This window comes from Fukomys damarensis, unplaced genomic scaffold, assembly GCF_012274545.1.
Source record: "Fukomys damarensis isolate Sample0158 unplaced genomic scaffold, DMR_v1.0_HiC HiC_scaffold_20, whole genome shotgun sequence".
Lineage (NCBI taxonomy): Eukaryota > Metazoa > Chordata > Mammalia > Rodentia > Bathyergidae > Fukomys > Fukomys damarensis.
The window spans coordinates 19,066,698-19,088,904 of record NW_022900932.1 but is presented as its reverse complement, the minus strand read 5'-3'; the positions used below and the strand labels follow the sequence as shown (position 1 = coordinate 19,088,904).

The following is a 22,207-nucleotide window of genomic DNA, read 5'->3' as shown; positions in this document are numbered from 1 at the left end:
CCCAGACACTCACCCGCAGCTGCAGGACCTAAACTCCTGGCTCCCTCGCCCCGCCGACTGAGGGCACCCAGAGCTGTCTTTCCGCCACCCTCCTGATGCTTGCAGACTGAAAAGGACGCCTCCCAGCTCCCAGCTGGAAACTGTGATGCCTGTCTGGAGGGCAATGAGGCCAGGCCGCGTAGGTTGTTGGCCTTCCTCGGGCCTGAGCAGGAGGAGGGATGGGCCTTGCCCACTGCAGTCTCCCACAGGGAGTAGCTGCCTGCTAGCCTGCCCTGGCCATGCTTGACTGGAGTCTAAAAAGGGTGGTCAGAAGTGGGCGAAGCCTCTGTCCAATTCATTCTGATGCTATTTCTCTGCCTGCAGATGAGTTTGCAGAACCTGTCAGGCTGGCAAAAGGGGCCTAGGCTTCAGGTCTTGGGAGCTGACTTTGATAAAAAAAAAAGATTTAAAAAAAACTTATAAGGGAGGTTAGCATCTCAGTGGTTCCTATGGCAGCCAGGGAGTCTGGAATGCTTGAAAACAACCGGATACTGTCCCCAGAGCACAAGGCAAGTCCAGTGGCCAGGTTTCCTTGATGCTCCTGCAGCTGCCTGCAGACTGTGCTGGGGATCGTCCTGAGCAGTGGGGGGTGGGTCTCCCCTTCTCTCGTGAGCCCTGCTCTGAATTTGCCCCTGTGAGCTCATCTACAGCCTTCTTTGTTCTGTTAGAGTTGCTCAAAGCAGGGCCCATGACAGCAAGGAGACTGCTGTGTGGATTGGCATAGCTATGGCCCTCTCTGGCCTTGATTCTGGGTCTGAGCTTACCCTATGTCCTCCCCAAGTCCCCCAGCAAGGGTCTCATCCCCCACCCTCACCAGGCCTTCTCTGCAGCCCCAGCACTGACCTTAGAGCCAGCCGCAGTAGCCCAGCACCTCGGTGGAAAGATCTCTGCAGCTGTCCCAGGAGACAGGGGGAGCACAGAATGGCACTGTGCCTGGCCCTGCTCTGGGCCCTGAGTGCCCTGCACCCTTCAGCCTGTGCCCCTCACTCTCTGGCTGGACCTGGCTTTGCTGAGAGAGTGGGCCTGCCTTGGGGGAGGGGACAGCTGGGCCGGTAGAGGTGGCAACTAGGGTGAAAAGGGATGCTTCGGGCCTCACTCCAGCCGTCTCCTGGGAGCCCTCTGAGCGGGCAGGCCCTGGGGGACACGGGAGGGCTCAGTTGCTTCCCAGTCCCCAGGCTGGCTCTCCTCTTCCCCCTTGGAAGTTAGAATGGTTTGGTCGAAGCAGCCTGTGGGCGGCTATTCATTTGCCTGCCAGCCCCCAGGTTACCCTGGAGAGGGGCTACATTGCCTGAGGCAGTGGGAGGGGACAGGCCAGTGACCCGCCCTGCAGCCCCTAGGCCCCGCCTGCAGTGTCCCTGGGTCCTGCTTTGCCAGGCTTCAGAAAAGTGCCTCTGCAAGAGGTCTCTGTAGAAGGGAGAGGCAGAGGCATTTGCAAAGGTCAAAGAGGTCACAGAGCAGAAAGCACGGGACTGAGGGAGGACCGTCCTCCTCTGGGTAAGGGCATGGGCAGGAGTGGGGCTCTCTCCAACACACTTACTCCCTTCCCGCAGCGCCTTTCTTCCAGGAAGTTAGTCTCTCTGGCAACCAGCTGCCCACTCAGGAGCCTGGGTCTTGAGCAGCTTCCCCATCAGGGGCCTCCAGGTTCTTAGAAGGTGACACAAGAGAAGTCATAACTGTGTCCCAGACCTGAGCCTGGGACCTGGTCCATCTCTTAGAGCTCTTAGCCCTTGACCACAAAAAGGCACCGTCTGCCAGTCCCAGAATGGATAGGAGCCTTGCCAGGACTGTCAAAGGCTGCACAGACCTGCAGGGATCAGCTAACACACTCCCCGTCTCTCAGGTAACAAAATTCACGTCCAGGGCCAGGAATTTGGCTCAGTGGTTCCGCCACCTGCCTCGCAAGCACAAGGTCCTGAGTTTGATCCATGGTACAAAAAAAAAAATACAGGTCCAGAGAGATGTGGCCGGCCCAGGGTCACCCAGAGAGTTAGCAAGCCCAGGATTTGGTGCTGTCCCTGACCTGAGTGGACAGCAGGCTCTTGACACTGTACGAACAGCATCAGGCTGAAAGAGCTCCCAACACCCAGAGTGCCTGTGCTACCCTCATTTTACTTACCCTCCTTTTACCGAACTGACAGGTACTGTGTCTCTGGCCCTGTTCTCCTGAGATGGCAGGGGTCAAACTTGGTGGAGGCGCCAGGGAGGAAGGCATGGAGGGATCCTTCAGGCTTCCTCTGGGCACCCCAGCCTCCCTGCCCTGATGCCTCCCCAATCTGGACTCTCAGACCCACCACAGCCGTCCACTCCCAGCTCCTTAGACTCCTCAGGGGAAGAGGAGGGAAGGAACTCCACCGCAAGAAGCGACCCAGCTGTCCCCACGCAGTGTCCGCCAACAGGGACCATCACCACCCCTCCCCTCTTGGTACCAGATGAGAGGCTTTGTAGGGTGACTTCTGTGCATTCCTTCAACCCTGCAAGGTGGGGCCAGTCTACAGGTAGGAAACTGAGGCTCGTTGGTGAGAGTACTGATCCCTTGTCAAGCAGCCAGTACGTGAGGAAGCTCAGATTCGCACTGGGACTGTGCACAGCTCCCTCTTGCTCTCAGCTTCTTGTTTGGGGGCAACGAAGATTGAAGCCAACAAAACAGCAAGTGACAAGTGGGTGGGATTGGCCAAATGCCTGTTTATTAGAAAGAATAAAAGAAAGGAGCTCCCCACTTGTCAGGAAGGGGTTTCCATAAAGTGGAAAATTCTCGGATGTTTAAATCCATCGGCTCTTTATAGTTTGGGGGACTGGCGTACATATATACATGAGGGAAAGCAGGCACTGCTCCTGGTTGTGGGGCGTCCTTTGATGTCTGGAAAGCAAGCTGCTTCGTTTGCATTTCATCCCTCCAAGGCCTCCCATGTTGTCGGGGACCTGTTCTTTGTCCCTTGCATTCCATTAGGCCCTGATAGTCAGTTTGCTTAAGTTAATTATTCTGGCCCTCTGGTTTGTTCACTCGCAGTTTACTACAGGTTAACTATTCAGAACCTGTACCCTACCTGCCTCATTCCTCTATCTTCTGGCTTCTGGATGTGCCTAACCCAGAGCCCTAGTTCCTCTGGCTCCAACAAACTCCCCACTTTCTGTACCCTTTTCGAGTCCTTGGGCACAGTTACCTTGGTCCCCACAGGTCCCTTGAGTCCGATCAGCCCACACCACTGCCAGCCAGCCCGTCGTTCTCCTGTCAGACTCACCGCATTACTCTGTGCTTCTTGCTTTACCGGCGCCACCATGGCTGCAGTGCTGGCTATCACCACCCACACCCAGCTCCCTCTGCTGTGTCCCAGGGCAGACTCAGACAGGTGTCCCCAGTCCCTTTGGGACCCTCAGCAGCCTCCCCACCTGCTCTCTCTGCTCCCAGCCTAATATTCTCCCCAACCCTTTCTGCTAAGCCAGGTCCTCCCTGTCCTTCTAGGCCCACTTTTTCCTATGTGGACCCTTGGCCAGTCCCACCCTCAGCAGCCCCTGCTGGCTTGATCATTGCAAGCAGGAGCCTGCTGCCCTCTTCTCAGGAAGTTTGTCCAATGGGCAGAGGCAGGAAAGCCTGTTTAGGGCTCTGGGAAGCAAGACACAAAACCTGATTCAGATGACCTTGGCTCAAGGAGACATGTGCTGGGGCAATGCTGAGGCTCCCCATGGGCACAAAGGGAAGATCCGAGGGAAAGGTGGGGTTCAGAGTATCAGGGGTCCAAGTACTGCAGTGCTGTATATGGGGTGTGGCCTTCATTGGTGCTCCCTGGACATCATCGGCTTGGTGCCCTGCGCTAGAGATTCACAGAGTCATCCACGTAGTCATTCAACAAACATGTGAGCCTACTGTGTGCTGGGTCATTGTTCTATAGACTGGGGGTGTAAGTGCACACAGTGGCCTTCCTCCTATGGGGACATGGGCAACAGACAAGGTGTAGGGTGTCGGGAACGGGGGCAGGGAAAGGGGTCTGGGGATGAAGAGGAGAAGGCACCTCAGAGACATCGGTATCTGTGGGGACAGCAGGTTCCAGGACAACCCAGTTACCAAAAATCCACAGGCACTGAGGTCTCATATAAAATGGTATAATCTTTGTACATACCTACACGTGACTTATACTCATCCTCCTGTGTGCTTTATTATTTTACATATTTATTTTTAATTAACACATACTAATTGTACACATTTATGGGGTACATTGTGACATTACGTACACGCAGTGCGTAATGACCAGATCGGGGTCCTCAGCACATCTACCCCTCAGACATTTGTCATTCTTTTTTGTTGGGAACACTCAAAATTCTTTACTATTTATTTTGAAGTACAGTGGTTCCTCGGTTCCTAACCTTGATTCTTTCCACCGTACTGGTCACAAACCGAACTAGGCGAGAACTGAATCAGATTTCCCTGTCAGGTTAAAATCGCACCTAACCACTGCATCTGATTCACTTCTCATCCAACCTGGCTTTCGACTGGAATCACGGAAGGAATTAAGTTCGTGGACCAAGGCTCCACTGTATTCCCTTGATTGCCGTCAACATAGTTACCCCGCTGTGCTGTAGGGTGCTACAAGTTGCCCCTGCCACCCACTGGCACCCTGCACCTGCCCCCAGTCCTCTCTCCCCTCCCCCGCCCACACCCTTCCCAGAGCCACTTCCTGTTCTGTTCTGCACGTCTTTGGGATCAATTCTTCAGCTTCCACACGGATGTGAGGTCATGTGATGTCTGAATTTCTATGTCTGACTTATCTCACGTAACGTCCTCCAGTTCACTCCATCCATGTCTCCACATGGAACAGAACTTCCTTCGTTTTTGTGGCTGAATATATCCCCTTGCTCCTGTGTGCTTTAACTCTTCTCTAGATTACGAATCATACCTAATACAGTGGATCTGCAAGGTCAGCAGTTGTTCTGAATCGTTTAGGGACTAATGCCATGAGAAAATGTCTATACCTGTGCAATACAGACATAGGTTATTCTCATATTTTCAAATTTTGGTTAGCTGAACCTGCAGATGGAGGAGTGCACACTGTTTAGAGAAAGCCTGTGAAAAGATGGCATTTAAACAAAGGCCTGAAAGAGGTGAGGAAGAGGGCAGGCAAATACCTGCAAGGAGAGTGTGTCAGATGGAAGAAACAGCATAGGCAAAGGCCCTGTGGCCAGTACACACTTAGTGTTCAAGATTTCTAAGGAGACTGGTGTGACCACAGCAGAGTTAGTGAGGAGGGAGTGTCAGAAGAGGATCTCAGAGTGATAGTTTCTCTATATCTTACTATAAGACTGACTCACTCTCTGAACCCAAGATGAAAAATCCCAGCAAAGGATGTGTCTGTTGGGCTTTGACCAGGCACCCACACCTGCCCCAGTCCCTTCAGGCCATAGTGGTGGAGTCAAAAAGAACGTGGGGGCTCCCGGGCTCACTGAGGGCTGATGTGAGGAGTTGTAAGAATGTGTGTGTGTGTGTGTGTGTGTGTGTGTGTGTGTGTGTGTGTGTGTGTGTGTGTGTGTGTGTGTGTGTGTGTGTGTGTGTGTGTGTGTGTGTGTGTGTGTGTGTGTGTGTGTGTGTGTGTGTGTGTGTGTGTGTGTGTGTGTGTGTGTGTGTGTGTGTGTGTGTCCGTCCCAGACAGACCAGGAGTGTCCAGGGCATCACAGAGCAGCTCGGCACAGAGCCCAAGAGACAGCATGCTGGGGCCTGCAGGAGTCTTCTGGGAACACCGTCTCAGGGCACTCAGCATCCAGGTGTCCAGTCCCTGGCTTGGCAGGACTCGCCTTGAGGCCAGTGTGGTTCTACCAACAGCCTCAGAGCTAGACTCGCTGTGAACGGTGTGAAGCACCTGGCAGGGGATTGGAGTTAGAACAGCACTCCCCCCACAAGGCCCCCAAAGACAGCACCCAAGCCCCAGTGCAGCCCGGGGGGCTGGGGTGATCTGAGAAGGGACAGAGACGGGCGCGGCGCATGCGCACGACCATGGCGCAATCACCAGGAAGGCAACTTCCCGGGCTTACATCTCCATGGGCAGCGCCAGACTGGGATGGCCTGAGGGGCTTCAGGGCAAGGAAGTGGGCAAGAAGCATGGGGATCTCGAGGCTAACAGTGGAACCATGGAGGGGAAGGAGGATCCCAAGCTTCGGCGTTGCTGTGTGCCTGCTCCCCATCCCCCCAGAACCGCGGGAGGGGCAGGGGCAGAGGCGGATGTCCTAGGGAACAAGCAAGACTCGAGTGTTGGTGGGAAAGCACAGGTTGGGGCAGGAGGTGAGGTGGAGGAAGGGAGGGGGCCCTAGGAGAGTCTCCCTACGTTGAGGAGTTAGGAATAACGGCATCTCGCTCTCCTTCAGCTGAAAGCCACCGATGCGGACGAAGGCGAGTTCGGGCGTGTGTGGTACCGCATCCTCCATGGTGAGTGGGAGGCCGGGGGTAGGGGGTTGTCAGGCCTGCTTCCCTGGGGCGGTGGAGCTTCTTGGCACTGCCCAGGGTCTGGCGAGGAGGCCAAGGAAGCTCCAGTACCTGGGCACAGGGCCAGGGAGGAAGGGGGAATTCTCCGATTACTTGCACCAAGTTGGACGGATGCTATGTGAGAATGTTGCATTTTACCGCCCTGGTCCCAGTGTCCCCCTGTGCCACAGTGCTCCCCAAAGCCATCAGCCTGACTGAGGGGGCCTTGGATCCAGGCATTCACTCACTGGTCCATCTAGAATTGGGAGCCCATCTATGAGCAAGTCCCTGTGACCAGAGAAGAAAATCCACTCATCTGCCCACTTCTGGAGCCACAGGCAGTCACCCCACCTAAACTACAGAGAAGGGGTGTAGAGAAGATGGTACTCAAAGGGGAAGTGTACAGAATGGGCGCCAGGCCAGCCCCGAAATGCCCACTAAGTCCTGGACTCACTCAGCCACAGAGGATCCGATTTGGTTCTCTTATCATAGTACCCAGATCCATCCAGAAGGATTGCAGTGAGTTCGAGGCCAGCCTGGGGCACATAGCAAAACCCTTTCTCAAAACCAACCAACTCAACAAAAAGCATAGTGGGCAGATCCTCCTGTCAGCCCAGGGCAGCATGAGGTCCAAGCCTGGCAATTGCGAATTCTATCCTAGCCCTCGAGACCCCTGAGCAGGGTCAGCATCCCAGGGACCTGGATCTCCTACTTTCTCCATCCCACAAGCAACTTGCTGCGGATTACACCCATGTCCCTCCACACAGGTAACCATGGCAACAACTTCCGGATCCATGTCAGCAATGGGCTTCTGATGCGAGGCCCCCGGCCCCTGGACCACGAGCGGAACTCGTCCCATGTGCTCATGGTGGAGGCCTACAACCACGACCTGGGGCCCATGCGCAGCTCCGTCAGGGTGAGGCCCAGGGCCAGTAGGCCAAGCTCACAGTTGGACCTCAGGTGCCACCAGTTGGAGTTGGGTAGGGGCAGGACCACCCTGGTTCAGGTGCTGAGTGGCATCTGGGCTACAGGTTTTGTGGGGGTGCCGCAGGTTCAGCCCAGCCTGGGATCTTGGGCTGGTCATTTGGCTCTGAGCCTTGATTTCTCCAGCTATGGAAGGGGACCAGTGACCCCATTGTCTGTCCCAAGGAAAGAAAGAGGTCTCTCTACCATTCTAACCTGCATATCCACACAGCTTCCTAGGATTGTCATCAGACAGGGTCCAGGGAGATTCCCCCAAAGCAGAGATGGGGACCTCCTGGGGTACATTGAAGGCTTGCCAACTTTTGTCACAGAAAAAGAGCTTTCACATTGTCTCAGTGAGAGGCATACAGGTTTATTAGGCCGAATTTTTAAAGTACACACCCAGAGATAATAGAGCATGGCCCCTCAAGAGAGGACTCCTTTATTCCCTGGAGCTGGGTGAATTATGTGCTCTTGGGTCTTCTTCCAGATGGGTGATCTAGATCTGGCACAGTGGTACACACCTGTAATCTCAGCACTTGGGAGGCTGAGGCAGAAGGATCACCACATGTTCGAGGCCAGCCTGGGCTACATAGTGAGACCCTATTCAAAAATAAGCAGGACTGGGGATTTAGCTCAGTGGTGCCATACCTCCCTCACAAACATGAGGTCCTGAGTTCAATCTCTAGTACTGGAAAAAACAAAAACAATGATGGATCTCAGGTGTGTATTCTGAATTGTCAGGTTACCATCCAGAGGCTGTTAGAATGCAAACCATTACCTGTGTGTGAAGCTGAGAGATTCCGCCCACTTTCTGTGTGATGAAGGGCAGCGTACAGGTGACCAGCACAGAGCCCAGCTGGCTGATCGTATCTTTAAGACCCTCAGGAAATTCTTTAGAAATACATTTCCCAGAAAGGAAAAAGCTTGAGAAACTTTTGTGTCCTGAAGCTACAGTTTTCCTTAAAATACACGTTTAAAATTTCGATTTTCCTTGTCTCCTTTTTACCTATATTATTTTTTCCTCTTCTACCTCAAGGTTAGCCAAGGAAATCTCACTGAGATGACCTTGGAGGTATAGATGCCAACTTTAGGTTACAGATGAGGAAACTGAGGCACAGAGAGGTTGCTGATGATGGAACCAAGACTTGAGGCTGCATCTCCTGAACCCAAATTCAATACTCTATCCATTGAAAATACTTCCAGTTAAATATTCCAATCCCCACTCCCAGTTGTCCTATTAAATGTGTGGGGTTGTTTTTGTTTTTGCCGCATGTGGACTGAAATCAAATCTGCCTTAACCTTCCCAAATAGGCAGAAACACAGATGCTCCCAGTGGCATGGCTGAAAAGGACAGTGCCTCTCTCAGGTCCCCTCCCCAACGCAGGACACTCTCAGCGGCTCACAGCCCCTTCCCCTGCAGCATGGAAGTGAGTCAAACCCCAGAGTCACTCAGAAGTAGGTGGAGGACCATAGGAAAAGGGGCATAGAGCAGGCAGGGACTTTACCCAGAGCTGTGGCGTGGGACGGAATCAGCTGCTCTTATCAGCCCATCTCAACCCATTTCCCCAGAGTGGAAACGGTAGCAGTGAGCGGAAGCCCACCTGGCCACCACGTCACACAACGTGTGGGGGGTATGATGGGCCAGGTGACTCCGCCTGAGGGAACAGCCAGGGGCAGGTGGAGAGGACCCGGTCCCCCACAGACGCCCCTCATGCAGCATCTGCCCAGATGGATGAGATAGAGGGTTCAGGCTCTACAGAGCCCAGTGACTGAGCGCGACACCAATGTGTGTCCCTGTAGTCCTACACAGCCTGCTCCTCACAGCCGGCCCTTCATGGCGCCCCCTTCGGGCCACAGAGGGGCTGACACCAACATAGCCTGGGTGGGAGTCCTGGACTCAGGCCTCCTAACCATACCCACCTTATTGCCCCTCCCAGAAGTGGCAGGCACCCATGTCCTGGGTGTGCTCCTGCCAGTCAATGCTTTGGCATCGCTGCTGCAAATCATTTTTAGCCACCAACCTTCTTTTTATTTATTATTTGTTTGTTTATTTATTTATTTTGTGTGTGTGTGTATGTGTGTGTGGTACCGGGGATCGAACTCGGGCCTTTGTGCTTGCAAGTCAGGCCGGGGAACCACTGAGCCAAATCCCCGGCCCTCAACCTTCTTTTTGAAGAGAATGGTGTGTGGTATCCCAGGGTCCCCTGTAATCAGATCAAAGCCAGCTGGGCCACCTGGAGCCACACCTGCTCACCACCACACCCGCCCCTGTCTCCTGTCCCCTGAGGATAGGAAACCCTTGCAGAGGACTCTGACGAGCATCGCCCTGAGTGCTACCTGCACTTTAGTCAGCCCTCTTAAGTACCCTGAGTTGGCACTGTTGTTACACCCATTTTACAGATGAGGAGCGTGAGGCCGAGGTCACCCAGCAGTAAGAGTAGAGCCACGTTTGTTCTGACTTCCATGCTGCGCTAAGCACTGCTCCACACTCTCACAGAAGGCTCTCCAGAGCACAGTGGGAAGCCACAGCCTTGTCCCCACAGTAACGGAGGCCCCCAGGGTAGAGACTTGATGGCTCTTGAGATACGCAGTTTCCAAATCCCTGAGATCCAGGACAGCCAGGGACCTTCATGAGGACAACTGTGGAGACTCCGGCTTTGCTGTGGACTCAGTTTCCCAGTAGCAGCAACAGACATGGCCGCAGGGACCACCCACACTCTGCAGTTCCTGCTTCAGGGGCCAGCATGAGGGGCCAGGAAATATGGAGGAAAATGTTCCATACCTGTAATCCCAGCTACTTGTGAGGCTGAGGCAGGAGGAGCACAAGATCAAGGCCAGCCTGGGCAACTTAGTGAGACCCTTTCTCAAAATGAGGTAAGAAGGGCTGGAGGAGCAGCTCAGTGCTGGAGCACTTGCCTAGCATGTGTGAGGCGCTGGTTCAATCCCCTGTACCACTTGCTCATATACAACAATTTACATAAAGCATACAGAGACTGGGTGCCTTGGGGTGCACCTGACACACCCACCCAGCCTCCAGCCCTGTTCTCTTTGGAGAGCACAGCCCAGGATAAAAATCAGGTCCAGTTCTCGGAGAAGCCCTGCAGCTCCCTCCCGCCCAGCAAGAACCCTGCAGCACCGTGTTTCCTGTACATCTGCGTCTCTCAGATTCACAAACCACACCATCTTGCCTCCTGTCTCTGCTGCTAAAAACAAGAGCACAGTGACACGTGGCCAGGCTCCAGGGCACCTCCCTCCTGTCTCTTCCCCACGATCCTGGGAGTCAAGGTCACTGGGACCAGTGGACTCAGGAAAGGGAAGGCTCCTGGTTCTGAAAGATGGATGGTTAGTTTCTGTTTACCCAAAAAGAGTTCCCGAAATTCATCCATGCAAATTCCCCCCACACCCACTCCACCCAGGACTTCTCCAGCCAAGTGCTGGGTGAAGCCAAATGTGTACAGTTCCGGTCTGTACACAGCTGGGCTCCGGGCGAGCACTTTAGTTTGCATAGCGGTTCTCGGTGTCTGGATGTGACAGTTCTGCTGACACCACAGGAGAGCCCAAGCAGCAGCAAGGAGAACCCTCCAAGGGCTCCCGAGTGCCCGTGGGCCTCTCCTTCCCTGGCTTTGCTGTGTCCCCAGCCAGAAGGCCCCCTCCTGTCTCTCCAGAGTCCTGGCTCAGCTGGTCCCACAGGTGATCAGTCAGAGGCCAGAGCCCTGGCATCAGTGCCACTGGCCTAGTTCTGCTGGGTCCACTCAACCCCAGCAGAACTGAGAGCCCGAGGCTTGGCAGACAGGAACCGGAGAATCCTGTCCTTGGCCCAGCCCTGCCAGTTGCTGTGGGCTGTTAGGCAGGTCACAGCCCCTGCTCTGCCATCTGTCCCCATCTTCCAAAGGAAGCAGGGGCCTGGGCCTCCCTACGACTCCATGGGCAGCCACACCCTGTGACGCCCTGCCCAGCCCCTTCCCTCCACAGCCCTGCCCCACACCCTCCCGAGCTCAGGAAATGGAAGGCTCTGGTCCTGAGAGATGGATGGTCAGTTCCTGTGTACGGAAAGCCAGCCCTGAACTCTCCTGGGGTGGAAGACGGTGGAGAAGAGAGCGGGGCTGGCCTCTCCCCCACTCCCGACATGTCTTTCACACACCCTGTTTTTGCCGCGCACGATGTACACGTTTGTGAAAGAGAACTTTGAGTCACCAGATCAGCAGCGAGGATAATTACGCGTAATTGCACAATCCAGAAATGGCCCCGGTCCTGGGTGGGGTCCCCGAAAGTCAACCCCGAGACAAGGATTGCTGTAATTAGTGAGAAGTGTCCCCAGGGAAAGCCGGAAGGGGTGGGGACCAGGAAGGAAAAGCTGCCAGCAAAGTGACAGGGAGGGGACTGTCCTCCGTCCATCAGCACCCCTCGCTGTCCCTAAGGCTGACCAGGAGAAGGCACTTGGAATCGTGAAGGGATCTGAGCTCTGACGACCGTCACAGCTGCCTTTACATTTTATTAGTGCATGTCAGTTTTCACAGCACACTGGGTTCATTAAGGCATTTTCGATGTACCGCGATCGTGTCCAACCCTCACTACTCTCCCCTCTTTCCGCTTACACTTATTCCCTTCCTCTTCCTCTTATCTAATATTAACCTCCCTTCTCCTTTCATGTCATCTTTGTGGTTTTTTGTTTTATTCGATTCTACATTTTAGGGAAAACATGCAACGCTTGTTTTTCTGAGTCTGGCTCATTTCCCTTCACATGATGGTCCCCAGTTCCATCCATTTTTCTGCAAATGGCGTAGCTTGTTCTTCTTTATGACTGCACACTATTCCAGTGTTTATATGCCAAGTTTAATTTATGTTAGTTCCACAGCCTGGCTATTGTAAATTTTGCCACGGTCAGCATGGGTAGGCAGACATGACCTGACTTTTAATTCCTTTAGGAATACACCAAGGAGTGTTCCTAGCTGGGTCATATGGTAGTTCTTTTCTTTTCTTTTCCCCCCAGGAGACTGGACTTTGGCCTTCACACTGAACTATGTGTCCAGCTCTTTTATTTTTTATTTTGAGACAGGTTTTTCCCTAAGTCATTAAGTTGCCCTGGCTGGGTTTGAACTTGTGATCCTCCTGCTTCAGCCTCTGGAGTACTGGGATTACAGGCATGTGTCGCCATGTCTATCTTGATAGTTCTATTTTTAAGTTTTTGAGGAACCTCCAAACTGATTTACATAATGGCTGTACTAATTTACATTCCCACCAGCAGTGTAGAAGTGTTCCTTTTTCTCCTTTGTTCCTACCTGAATTTATTTATTTATTTTAAAATGTTTCTGAGGCACAATCTCACATAAATCCAGGCTAGCCTCAAAGTTGCAATCCTCCTGTGTCAGCCTCCCAAGTGCTAGGATTACGGTGTGTACTATCCCACTGGGCACATCTATTCTTTTCTGTATTCTTGGTGGTAGCCATTCTGATGGGTGAGATGGAATCCCCATGTAGTATGGCTTTGTATTTCCCTAACCCACCATTACACTTTGAAGTCCGTTCTCCTAGATGTACTTTGACATTTGAACAGGTCACTTTCTATCACTTCTGCGAGCCCTGGCTCATTTTGTCTCTCTAACAGCCTTAGGAGTGACAGGCAGTCTGAGTCATTATGGTCATGTTACCACTACACAATGGAGAAACTTGACGGCCCAAAAAGCCACCAATAAGACATAGGTTCCCACAGGGTTAGTACTGGAGCCAAGGGTAAGATAAAGCTCATTCCTTTTTGGTTTGTTCATTTTGTTTTTTGAGACAGAATCTTGCTATGTAGGCCAGGCTGGCCTCAAACTCAAGGTGATCCTCTTACCTCAGCCTCCCCCAGTGCTGGGATTACAGGTGTGTACCACATTCTGCAAGAGAAGGCTCATTCTTAACAAGTGACACCTGGGCACCGGCCATGCTCAGCGTGCTATGCAGAGGGGAGCCACATGGTGACATGGTGACCAGCGAGACAATCCCGGGCCCCGTAGCTAGCAGAGAGCAGTGAGCACATAAGCCAGCCACCCTGGCCACAGCCCAACCTATCTCGCCCGCCCTGACCTTGTACTCAACTCCCACAGGTGATCGTGTACGTGGAGGACGTCAACGACGAGGCCCCCGTGTTCACACAGCAGCAGTACAGCCGGCTCGGGCTGCGTGAGACCGCAGGCATTGGCACGTCCGTCATCGTCGTCCGAGCCACAGACCGAGACACTGGTGAGGCCTGCAAGGGAGGCAGAGGTCCCTCCGTTCAGCAGCCCAGTCCGAGGGGCCCAGTCACCCTCAGTCCCCCACTCCACCTGTTCCCCATGCCCTGGCCAGGCAGAGACCCTGGGAGCACCTTGCTCGACCCTGCCAGGTACCCAGGCCCAAGGGGGTCAGCATCAGAGGAGCTGGGCAGGTCGAGGCATCCTCCTCAGACTGGCAGCTCCCCAAGAGCCTCTGGAGAGGGGCTGAGCAGGGTTGGGCACTGCCAAGGGGCCTTGCATAAGGGGGCTAAGGCCTGCTCCTCCCCGTGGCCTTGTGCCCCGCAGGCCCCCTGAGGAGCAGCACCCTTTGTCCTGAAAGCAGCCCCAATCTCACTGAGGGTCCTGACCCCCAGAGGCAGCCATGCTCAGCAGTATAAAGTGAAGGAGCCCAGCCAAGAGGGGAACACTTCCTGGGTACACTGCCCCACCTCCCGAGTCTCCTGTCCGCCCTGCGTGTCAGCCACCTGGCAGCTCCCCCACCCCTTCAGCATCCTTGATTCCCTGCCACCCAGGAAAGTGTCACTTCCTGAATGGATGGTGTCACTTCCTGGATGGACAGTGTCACTTCCTGGATGCTGCACTGGAGCAGCGCAGATCCATACACTGCACACAGGGACTTGGGCCTTTCCTGGCCAGGCTTCCCTTAGAGACTGACAGAAGCTATGGAAACCAGCCCCAGAAAGATGCATATCCGTTATGAATCTTGCAAGTGGTTCCAAGAAAATATAGGATTTTCAGGGTGGATTTATACCTGTTCCCTTTCCCACCCCCTGAGGAGTCTGTGAACTTCAGTGAAGGAATCCCGGCCGCACCCCCGTTTGAATAGTTCATCCCACCTCTGAGGATGACCCCTTTCTCCAAAGCTTTCTAGATCAAAACCCCCCTACAAGAGATCCTACCAAACATCCAAAGTAGGCACTGGAGCTTGAACTTGAGGCCCCAGGAGCAGAGGCTCTGGTGCTGAGACCGATCCCCACAGCAGGGGCCAGCAGCGCCCTGGGCCTCCCCATCCATGCTGACCTTGACCCTGTCCTCTGCCACATCTCCTGGGCTGATCTGGCCCAGAAAGGTGGGGCCAGCTTGTGTCAGCCGTGCTAGCCAAGGCCTCCGCCACCCCACCTGGGACTACACAGCGTCTGTGTCCTCCACAGGGGACGGTGGCCTGGTGAACTATTGCATCCTGTCGGGAGCAGAGGGCAAATTCGAGATTGACGAGAGCACGGGGCTGATCACCACCGCAGACTACCTGGACTACGAGACCAAGACCAGCTACCTGATGAACGTGTCCGCCACCGACCGGGCCCCACCCTTCAACCAGGGCTTCTGCAGCGTCTCCGTCACACTGCTCAACGAGCTGGATGAAGCCGTGCAGTTCTCCAACACCTCCTACGAGGCGGCCATCATGGAGAACCTGGCCCTGGGCACAGAGATTGTGCGGGTCCAAGCCTCCTCCATCGACAACCTCAACCAGATCACCTACCGCTTTGATGCCCACACCAGCGCACAGGCCAAAGCCCTCTTCAGGATAGATGCCTACACGGTGAGCGCCAAGCTGGGTACTGTGGGCCTTTCACTCTAACAGCATTTGCTGAGCACCTTCCGCGTGCACAGCTCATCCTATCTCTCATACAGTGTCCTTGGGATAGATCCCCCTGTAATGTATTTCCTTTCGTATTTGGGGCCAAGGTGACACTGTACCTAGGCGACCCGGCATCCTCCTCCTCGTTACGAGGCAACACGTATCACAGGAAAATCCAACTCCTTTCCTTCTGTGTTCACAACCACCACAGAGTACTTGGCCGCTGGTCCCCAGCATGTGTCGGGCACCAGTGGGGTGCTCTGTGATTCAAGCAGCTCCCCCGGAGCTGGAGACAGAATCCGCGGGGGCACTGCAAAGAGCTGGCACCCATCCCAGGTGGTTTGGCTTGTGCCTCTGATCAGCCAGCCATAAACTGTCCCCACGTCCCCTCCTTGGCTCCAGTTGATTCCTTAGAACACTCTGAGAAATGCTTTGCTTGCTGCTGTTGCTGATTTATTCCCAAGGTAATTTTAAAGGACACGAATGATGAGACACATCTAGGTGTCTAGGGGCTTCTGCGCCCCCTCCAGGCCCTTGGCCCTCCCCTCAGAGCCTGCGCTATTCTCGGCAGTCTGCAAACCCCCAGCCACGCAGTTCAGGTAGTTATAGAGGCTGCGCAGGTGCAGTGGGTTACTAACTCAGTCTCCAGCCCTCTGTCCTTCCCGGAGGATGACGGGTGGGAGGGAAAGCTCCAAGTTCTGATCCTGGCTTGGTCTTTCTGGTGACCCACCCTAACCCAGGAATCCACCAAGAGCAGCCTCGTTAGAACAAAAGATGCTCCTATCACCCATGAAATTCCAAGGGATTGGAAACTCTGTCAGGAATCAGGATCATAGACAACTATTATAACAAAACACTCTCCTAGAACCTTACTTCCTAGGAATTTACAAGGGTTTTAGGAGCTCTGTGCCAGCCACCAGGGACAGACACTAAGTATATATTCCTTATTATTTCACAGTATCTCAGAAAGCTATGTAAATTCTCATCCCCTTTTTACCTTGGCTATTGGAAAGCTCAGATATAAATTTTGTCCTTCAGTGCATATCTATACTGTCCTAGGTGTCTGGTGCAGCCACCTCTTAGCTACTACCTGGCTTCTATCCTCCATCTTTGCTATAGTGTGCCTTTTATCTGAATTCCTTCTTTGAAGCTGCACACCTGTAATCCTAGCTCTTTGTGAAATTGAGGCAGGAGGATTGGAAGTTCAAGTCGTGCCTGGGCAATTTAATCAAGATCTTGTCTCAAAAGAATAAAAAGAGCTGGGGATATAGTTCAGTCCAAAGGCCCTGGGTTGAAGCCATAGTACGGGGGTGGGGGCAAGGTGTGAATGACCAGCATGCGAGGCCTTGTCCCAGGGGAGACTGGGAAGGTGTGATGGACAAGACTCTTCCCAACCTCGCAGGGTTCTCGGGCTAGGAGTAGAAGTAGATGCACTCAGAGCACCGCAGAAGCCACGTGACAGGGCACTCCGGGACCCAGACAAGAGAAGGGTCCTCCTAGGCTGGAAACCAAGAAGCCTTCATGGCAGAGAGGGCATCCGAGCAGGCGTGGAGACAGCAGCGGGTTTCAGCCGCAGCCCAGCAGAGACGCTGTGCCAGACTGAGGGGGTGGCAGACAGGTGCGCTCTGCCTGGGGACATCCCTCACTCTTAGTCCCTCCCTACAGGGCGTGATCACAGTCCAGGGCCCGGTGGACCGGGAGAAGGGCGACTCCCACACTCTGACCGTGGTAGCGGATGACGGTGGACCCAAGGCAGACTCCACCGTGGTGAGTGGTACTGACTGTGAGCCTGAGATGCAGCCCGTGCCCACCCAGACCCTTCCAAACTCTCATCTCCCAGACCCCGACACTCAGGGGGTCACCCTGTGACAGCCCTGTCCCCCCTTCCCCGGGCCGGCCGGGCCCAGGATGAGACCTCGGAGCGGGGATGGCGGCATCGACAGGCCGGGCGGCAGGGTGGGGGTGGGCACCACGGGCTAACCATCCGCACCCCTCTTCTCTCCTTGCTCTCTCCGCCTTGCTGCCTGCAGAAGGTGAGTACCCCCAGAGTGGGGTTCCCGCGGCTGGCTCGGCCCAGGGTGGCCTGGACCTCCCGCCTCCCCCTACCCCAGGCAATGGGACAGGCTGGCGGGAAATCTGTCACACCCTCCCGGCCTTCCAGTCCACCCACTGCTGCACCCAGAGCCCTCGTCCCCTTGGGTACACTTCCTACCCAGGCCCCCGGGGTGGAGGAGGAGCTGGAGCATACAAAGAGCGGGACACTGAGGCCCTGCCCCAGCTCTGCCCCTCACAGCTATGTGACACAGGCAGGCTGCTCAACCTCTGTGCTCCCCTTCTTCAAGTCTAAAATGAGGGTCACACCAGCCAGCAGCCCACCCTCCAAGGATGCGCTGAGATGGCAGCAGGTCTCTGGCAGGAAGCCCCTCATGCACTGGCCCCACAGGCAGGCGCGATGGTGGCGGTGTTCTGCCCTGTGCCTGGCTGCCCCTTCACTCTCAGGGTTGCGCCCAAGGTGCATGAGAGATGGGGTACACAGTACCAGGGTGCTCGGTGCTCAAGAAGGCAGTTGTAAGTCGCACCCTGGGGCTCTAGTGAAAGCAGGGCAGGCTAAGTGCTGGAGGCACCAGGGCGGGCAGCCCTGAGGTCCCAGGTGTCTGACAAGCTTCAGGAGGGGGCGGGGCTGAAGGAGAGGAGGAGGTGGAGGTGGGGTGGCTGGGGAGGACACCTGACAGGGCCCTGGGACTGTAACATGTCATGACCTTCTGACACAGCCACTCAGCAGGTCTGCTGCCTGTAGACCACGTGGGAGTCCCACTGTCCCAGCCCTGGGGGATGTGAGCCAGCCAAGGAGACAGCTGCCCGGGGTCCCCACTGTTCCTGGAGGTACCGCTGCAGCAGGCCCTGGTGTGGCTGGCTGTCCCCCAGGCCTGGGTCTGCTCCCCAGGTCCAAGTGTGGCCAAGGCTGTGGGTGGCAGGCAGGTCCCCCGGGTCTAAGACTTGGGAGGACAGGGGCCTCTTCACCTGCACAGTGCACAGCTGCCACTCGGCCTCGGCTTCCTGAGTGGTGAAGGTGCCGAGGCAGCAGGGGTGGCGGGGGTCCCCCAGGCTGTGGCGCCCCTCTGTGTAGTAGGTGAGAGCTCCTGCGCATGCCCCGTGGGGGCCGGATTCCCACAGCCGCCCACCACCTCCAGGAAGCAGGGCCCTGAGCAGCCTCTGCTGGCACCAGGGTGGAGGCCCGGGGAGCAGATCCCCAGTGGTGGCACAGCTTCCTCTGTGAGCCCAGAAACCAAACCACAGCTCACCTCCCCTGACTCCACCCCGGCCTGGCCACGAGATGGTGTGAGGCACAAAGGAAGGGGGCTGGGCCACCCTGCAGCAGGAGCTCCGGAGTCACACCCTGGGCCACAGCTGTCTGTCATCGCTTCACCCTTCTCACCTACCCTACCTCTACTTCGTGACCAGTCAGTCGTCACTGTGGCAGGAACACCAACTGTGCCAGGCGTGAGCTGGCTTCAGGCTACAGCAGAAAACCAAAGTCAGACTCAATAGAGGAAGAAGACACCATCGAGCAGCTTATCACAGCATACACCATGCCCAGGAGAGGCCAGGAAAACCAAGGAGAACTTCCCTGGGGAAGTGATTCAGGCTGAGGTCTGCAGGATTCGTAGGAATTAATGCAGCCAGGAAGGAAGAGTGGCTCAGGCAGTGGGAACAGCACGTGCAAAGGCTCTGTGGTGTGAGGAAGTGTGGCAAGCTCAAACAAGGCCATGGCAAGAGTGAGATAGTTTGGAGGGATGATGTCACAGGATGATTGTTGGGTTTTGCCCCGAGAGTAGTGCAGTAGGCGTTGCTATTCAGGTTGCAGGGCAGCAGACCAGGGCTCAGGGGCTTCAAGGAACGAACTCCCTGATCAGGATTCACAGTGGATGCGCAGTCTTGTCAAGGGAAGACATGCACATCTGCCAGACAGGAAGAAGGGACTGGATCCCGAGGCGCCATCTTTAATCTGCTCAGTCGTTCCTCCCAGCAGCCTAGTGCTGTAGATGTTCTTGTTCCAACTTTCAGCTGAGGAAATGGAAAACCAGAGAGGTTGAGTTACTTTTTCCAAACGTCCACAGCTAGTTCGCTGAGTTGGTCTTGCTTGCTCCCCGGTGGCAGTGGCCCTTATACCTTTTAAACCTTTTAGAGTTTTCAGTGATACAAACAGCCCACAGCGGCACGCATCCAAAGGTTCGCCTCCAATGCCCCGTGGGCTGCTAGCTGCGGGAGGGTGCAGCAGTGTGGCTGCAGCCAAGAAGGGAACCCCAGCTGGAGGGAGGCTGCTCGGGGACAGAGAAGGTGGGGACCGGCCTGGGGCAGGGCAGTGGGAGGAGGCCTGGCCCCAGAGGCCTAAAGCCCATCCAGCCTATTAGTGAATTCGCGTCTCCTGTGGTTCAGGCCATAGCAGGGCAGAGCCTTCTCTCCAGGTCAAGGCTCCGGAGAGGAGCAGGCCACAGATGCACAATTCCAGGCCCCTGTGCGCATGCAGTGTGCGTGTGGCTGGTGTTTATCAGGCAGTTGGAAATTCACCTCCTTTCCTGCGGCCCCTCCCCTGGGACACAGGCACTGTCCCTTCCCTCGCGAGCTGTCTCCTCCTGGAGATCCGGAGTTTCCAGGAAGGCGGCCAGTATCTGGCCATCAGATATGTTTTCAGCATTCTACATGTCATCTTCTTTAATTTTTATGACTCATCTGACAATTTCACTAGAAAATGTGGATTTCTTGTTTCTCTGGAAAAACAAAACAAAACAAAACAGGAAGTTGGCATTCCCAGCTCCTGTCCCCTCTGCCAGGGCCTGGCTCTCCAGTTCTTCAGCCTCCAGCACCTCAGGGAGCCCATGGGCTTTCGCTCTGCCCTCCCAGCCCAGTGCCCGAGGTTGAGCAGCCCCCACCAAACTGCAGAGAGTGAGGGCTCCCAGCCCTGAAGGTGCGCGGCCTGGCGATGGGGTTCTGCTCCCTACTGGACCCGCAGCTCTGCGGCCGGGCAGAGGAAGGGCAGCAGCTCCCTGAGCACCTTCACCCCCAGGTCTACATCACCGTGCTGGACGAGAATGACAACAGCCCCCGCTTTGACTTCACCTCCGACCAGGCGGTCAGCGTGCCCGAGGACTGCCCCGTGGGCCAGCGAGTGGCCACTGTCAAGGCCCGGGACCCTGATGCAGGCAGCAATGGGCAGGTGGGCATCAAGTGAGATAGCTGGGAACCGCCCTGTCACAGGAGGCTCCTCCAGATCCTTAGTGGCCACCTAAGCCATTCTTATCACCAAGCATGAACCATGGGACCCTCCCCCCCAGTTCACTTGCTTGGCCCCCAAAAGATATCAGGAAAACCAAGGAGGGCTTCACTGAGGAAGTAAGTGACTAAGGCTGAGATCAGCAGGATGCATAGAAGTTAACACAACCGAGAGGAAAAAAGTGACTCGGGGAGGGTGGGAATGAAATGTGCAAAGGCCCTGTGGTCTGAGGAAGTGTGGCAAGCTCAGATAAGGCCTTGGTGGGAGGTCCCACCATGCTGACATCCCAGGTTCAGGAACCTGCCACAAAAGTGTGGCACTGCCATGGTGGCCCTGTGATCCCTTTCTGAGGGCCTGAAGCACCTCGGAAACAAAACTTCTCAAGAACCCATGCTGAACAGAAGGCCTTCCAGAGGGTAGGCTCAGGAAGAACAGGCAGCCCTGTGGCCTAGGCCATCCCCAACCCTCCCTGCTCTTACCTCATCCTCTCCGACAGGTGGTCTTCTCCCTGGCCTCTGGTAACATCGCTGGGGCCTTTGAGATCATCACCACCAACGACTCCATTGGCCAAGTGTTTGTGGCCAGGCCCCTGGACAGAGAAGAGCTGGACCACTACATCCTCAAGGTGACCCAGGGTGGGCTGCAGCCCTCAGGGCCAAGCGCATGTGTGAGACTGACCAGAAGAGAGGACGCGGGAGGGCTCTCATTCCAGGCAGAAGAGCGACAATGTCTGAGCCCAGCTCTAAGAGCCAGGGAGAGCCTGCCTGGGAGAACTGCCAGTGCCCTGGCTGTCCCATAAAGGCAGTGTGACCTCGGGCAGATTATTTCCTCGGCCAGGGACTCAGTTTCCCCAACTGTGGGATGAGCAGAAGAACTCTCTGTGGCCTCCCTCTGCCAAGATGGGGAACAGATGCAGGAGCGGTAACTAGAAGGGCACTGTCAGTGAGTTGCTGTGGCCAGGATGTAAGCTGGGGGTCTCTGGGCCCTCAGGGCTGCACTTTGCCCAGGCCCATGACCATCTGGGCAGCACTGACTCTGCCCATGCTTAGGACCCCCACACATTGCTAAACAGGTTACCCTATTGTGCCACATGCCTGTAATCCCAGCCCTTGGGAGACTGATGCAGGAGGATTTCCACAAGTTCAAAGCCAGCCTGGGCTCGATAGCAAGTTCAAGACTGGCCTGAACTACATAGCAGGACCCCGTCCCACATAGATAGCCAGATAGATACATAGATAGATAGATAGGCAGACAGACAGACGGACGATAGACAAAACCAAGGGGAAAGAAAAGATTTTTCCAGTCTTTGTCGCTGTGTGCCAGAGAACAGATCTGAGTGCAAGGGCCAGAGGTCTTGCAAGCTGAAGGTGGATAGCAGAGTCAGATCACAGCCCAAGGTCATAGGTGTTGGCACAGCACAGAGTACAGGCAGGGACAAGGCCAGGCAGTAACAAGTTGGGCACATGACTGTGATTCTAAAAGAGGCTTCCAAGTCTGACCAGCCTGGGTCAAGTGTTGTGTGCAGCATAGGCTAGGAGGAGAAGGAGGCATGGACAGAGGCCAGTGCTGGCCAGGCCACCCAGGGCAGGTACGGCAGTGCACCTCTGCCCTCCCACATCCTCCCCACCAGGGACCAGCTCCTTCTCCTCTAC

At 55.3% G+C, this 22,207-nt stretch overlaps 2 protein-coding genes across 12 annotated transcripts in view; one reads left to right on the top strand and one right to left on the bottom strand.

Annotated features, from left to right (window-relative positions):
- CUNH10orf105 (chromosome unknown C10orf105 homolog) overlaps positions 1-1,629 on the bottom strand; it is a 5,685-nt gene extending 4,056 nt beyond the window's left edge. For 2 of the 4 annotated variants that reach the window (XR_004518259.1, XM_010606273.2), the window contains exon 1: positions 883-1,249. The gene's annotated coding sequence lies outside the window, so the exon portion shown is untranslated. Of the gene's footprint in view, positions 1-13; positions 281-882; positions 1,250-1,576 lie in introns of those variants that run through there. The other 2 variants (XM_010606293.2, XM_010606284.2) reach the window with 2 other exon arrangements.
- Cdh23 (cadherin related 23) overlaps positions 1-22,207 on the top strand; it is a 336,018-nt gene that overhangs the window by 247,947 nt on the left and 65,864 nt on the right. For 7 of the 8 annotated variants that reach the window (XM_010606319.3, XM_010606337.3, XM_010606311.3 and 4 more), the window contains 8 exons: positions 6,388-6,448; positions 7,252-7,400; positions 13,537-13,672; positions 14,856-15,244; positions 16,949-17,050; positions 17,314-17,316; positions 20,349-20,498; positions 21,052-21,180. In XM_010606319.3, coding sequence (XP_010604621.1) covers positions 6,388-6,448; positions 7,252-7,400; positions 13,537-13,672; positions 14,856-15,244; positions 16,949-17,050; positions 17,314-17,316; positions 20,349-20,498; positions 21,052-21,180 — 1,119 coding nt within the window. Of the gene's footprint in view, positions 1-6,387; positions 6,449-7,251; positions 7,401-13,536; positions 13,673-14,855; positions 15,245-16,948; positions 17,051-17,313; positions 17,317-20,348; positions 20,499-21,051; positions 21,181-21,966; positions 22,144-22,207 lie in introns of those variants that run through there. The other variant, XM_019204989.2, reaches the window with a different exon arrangement.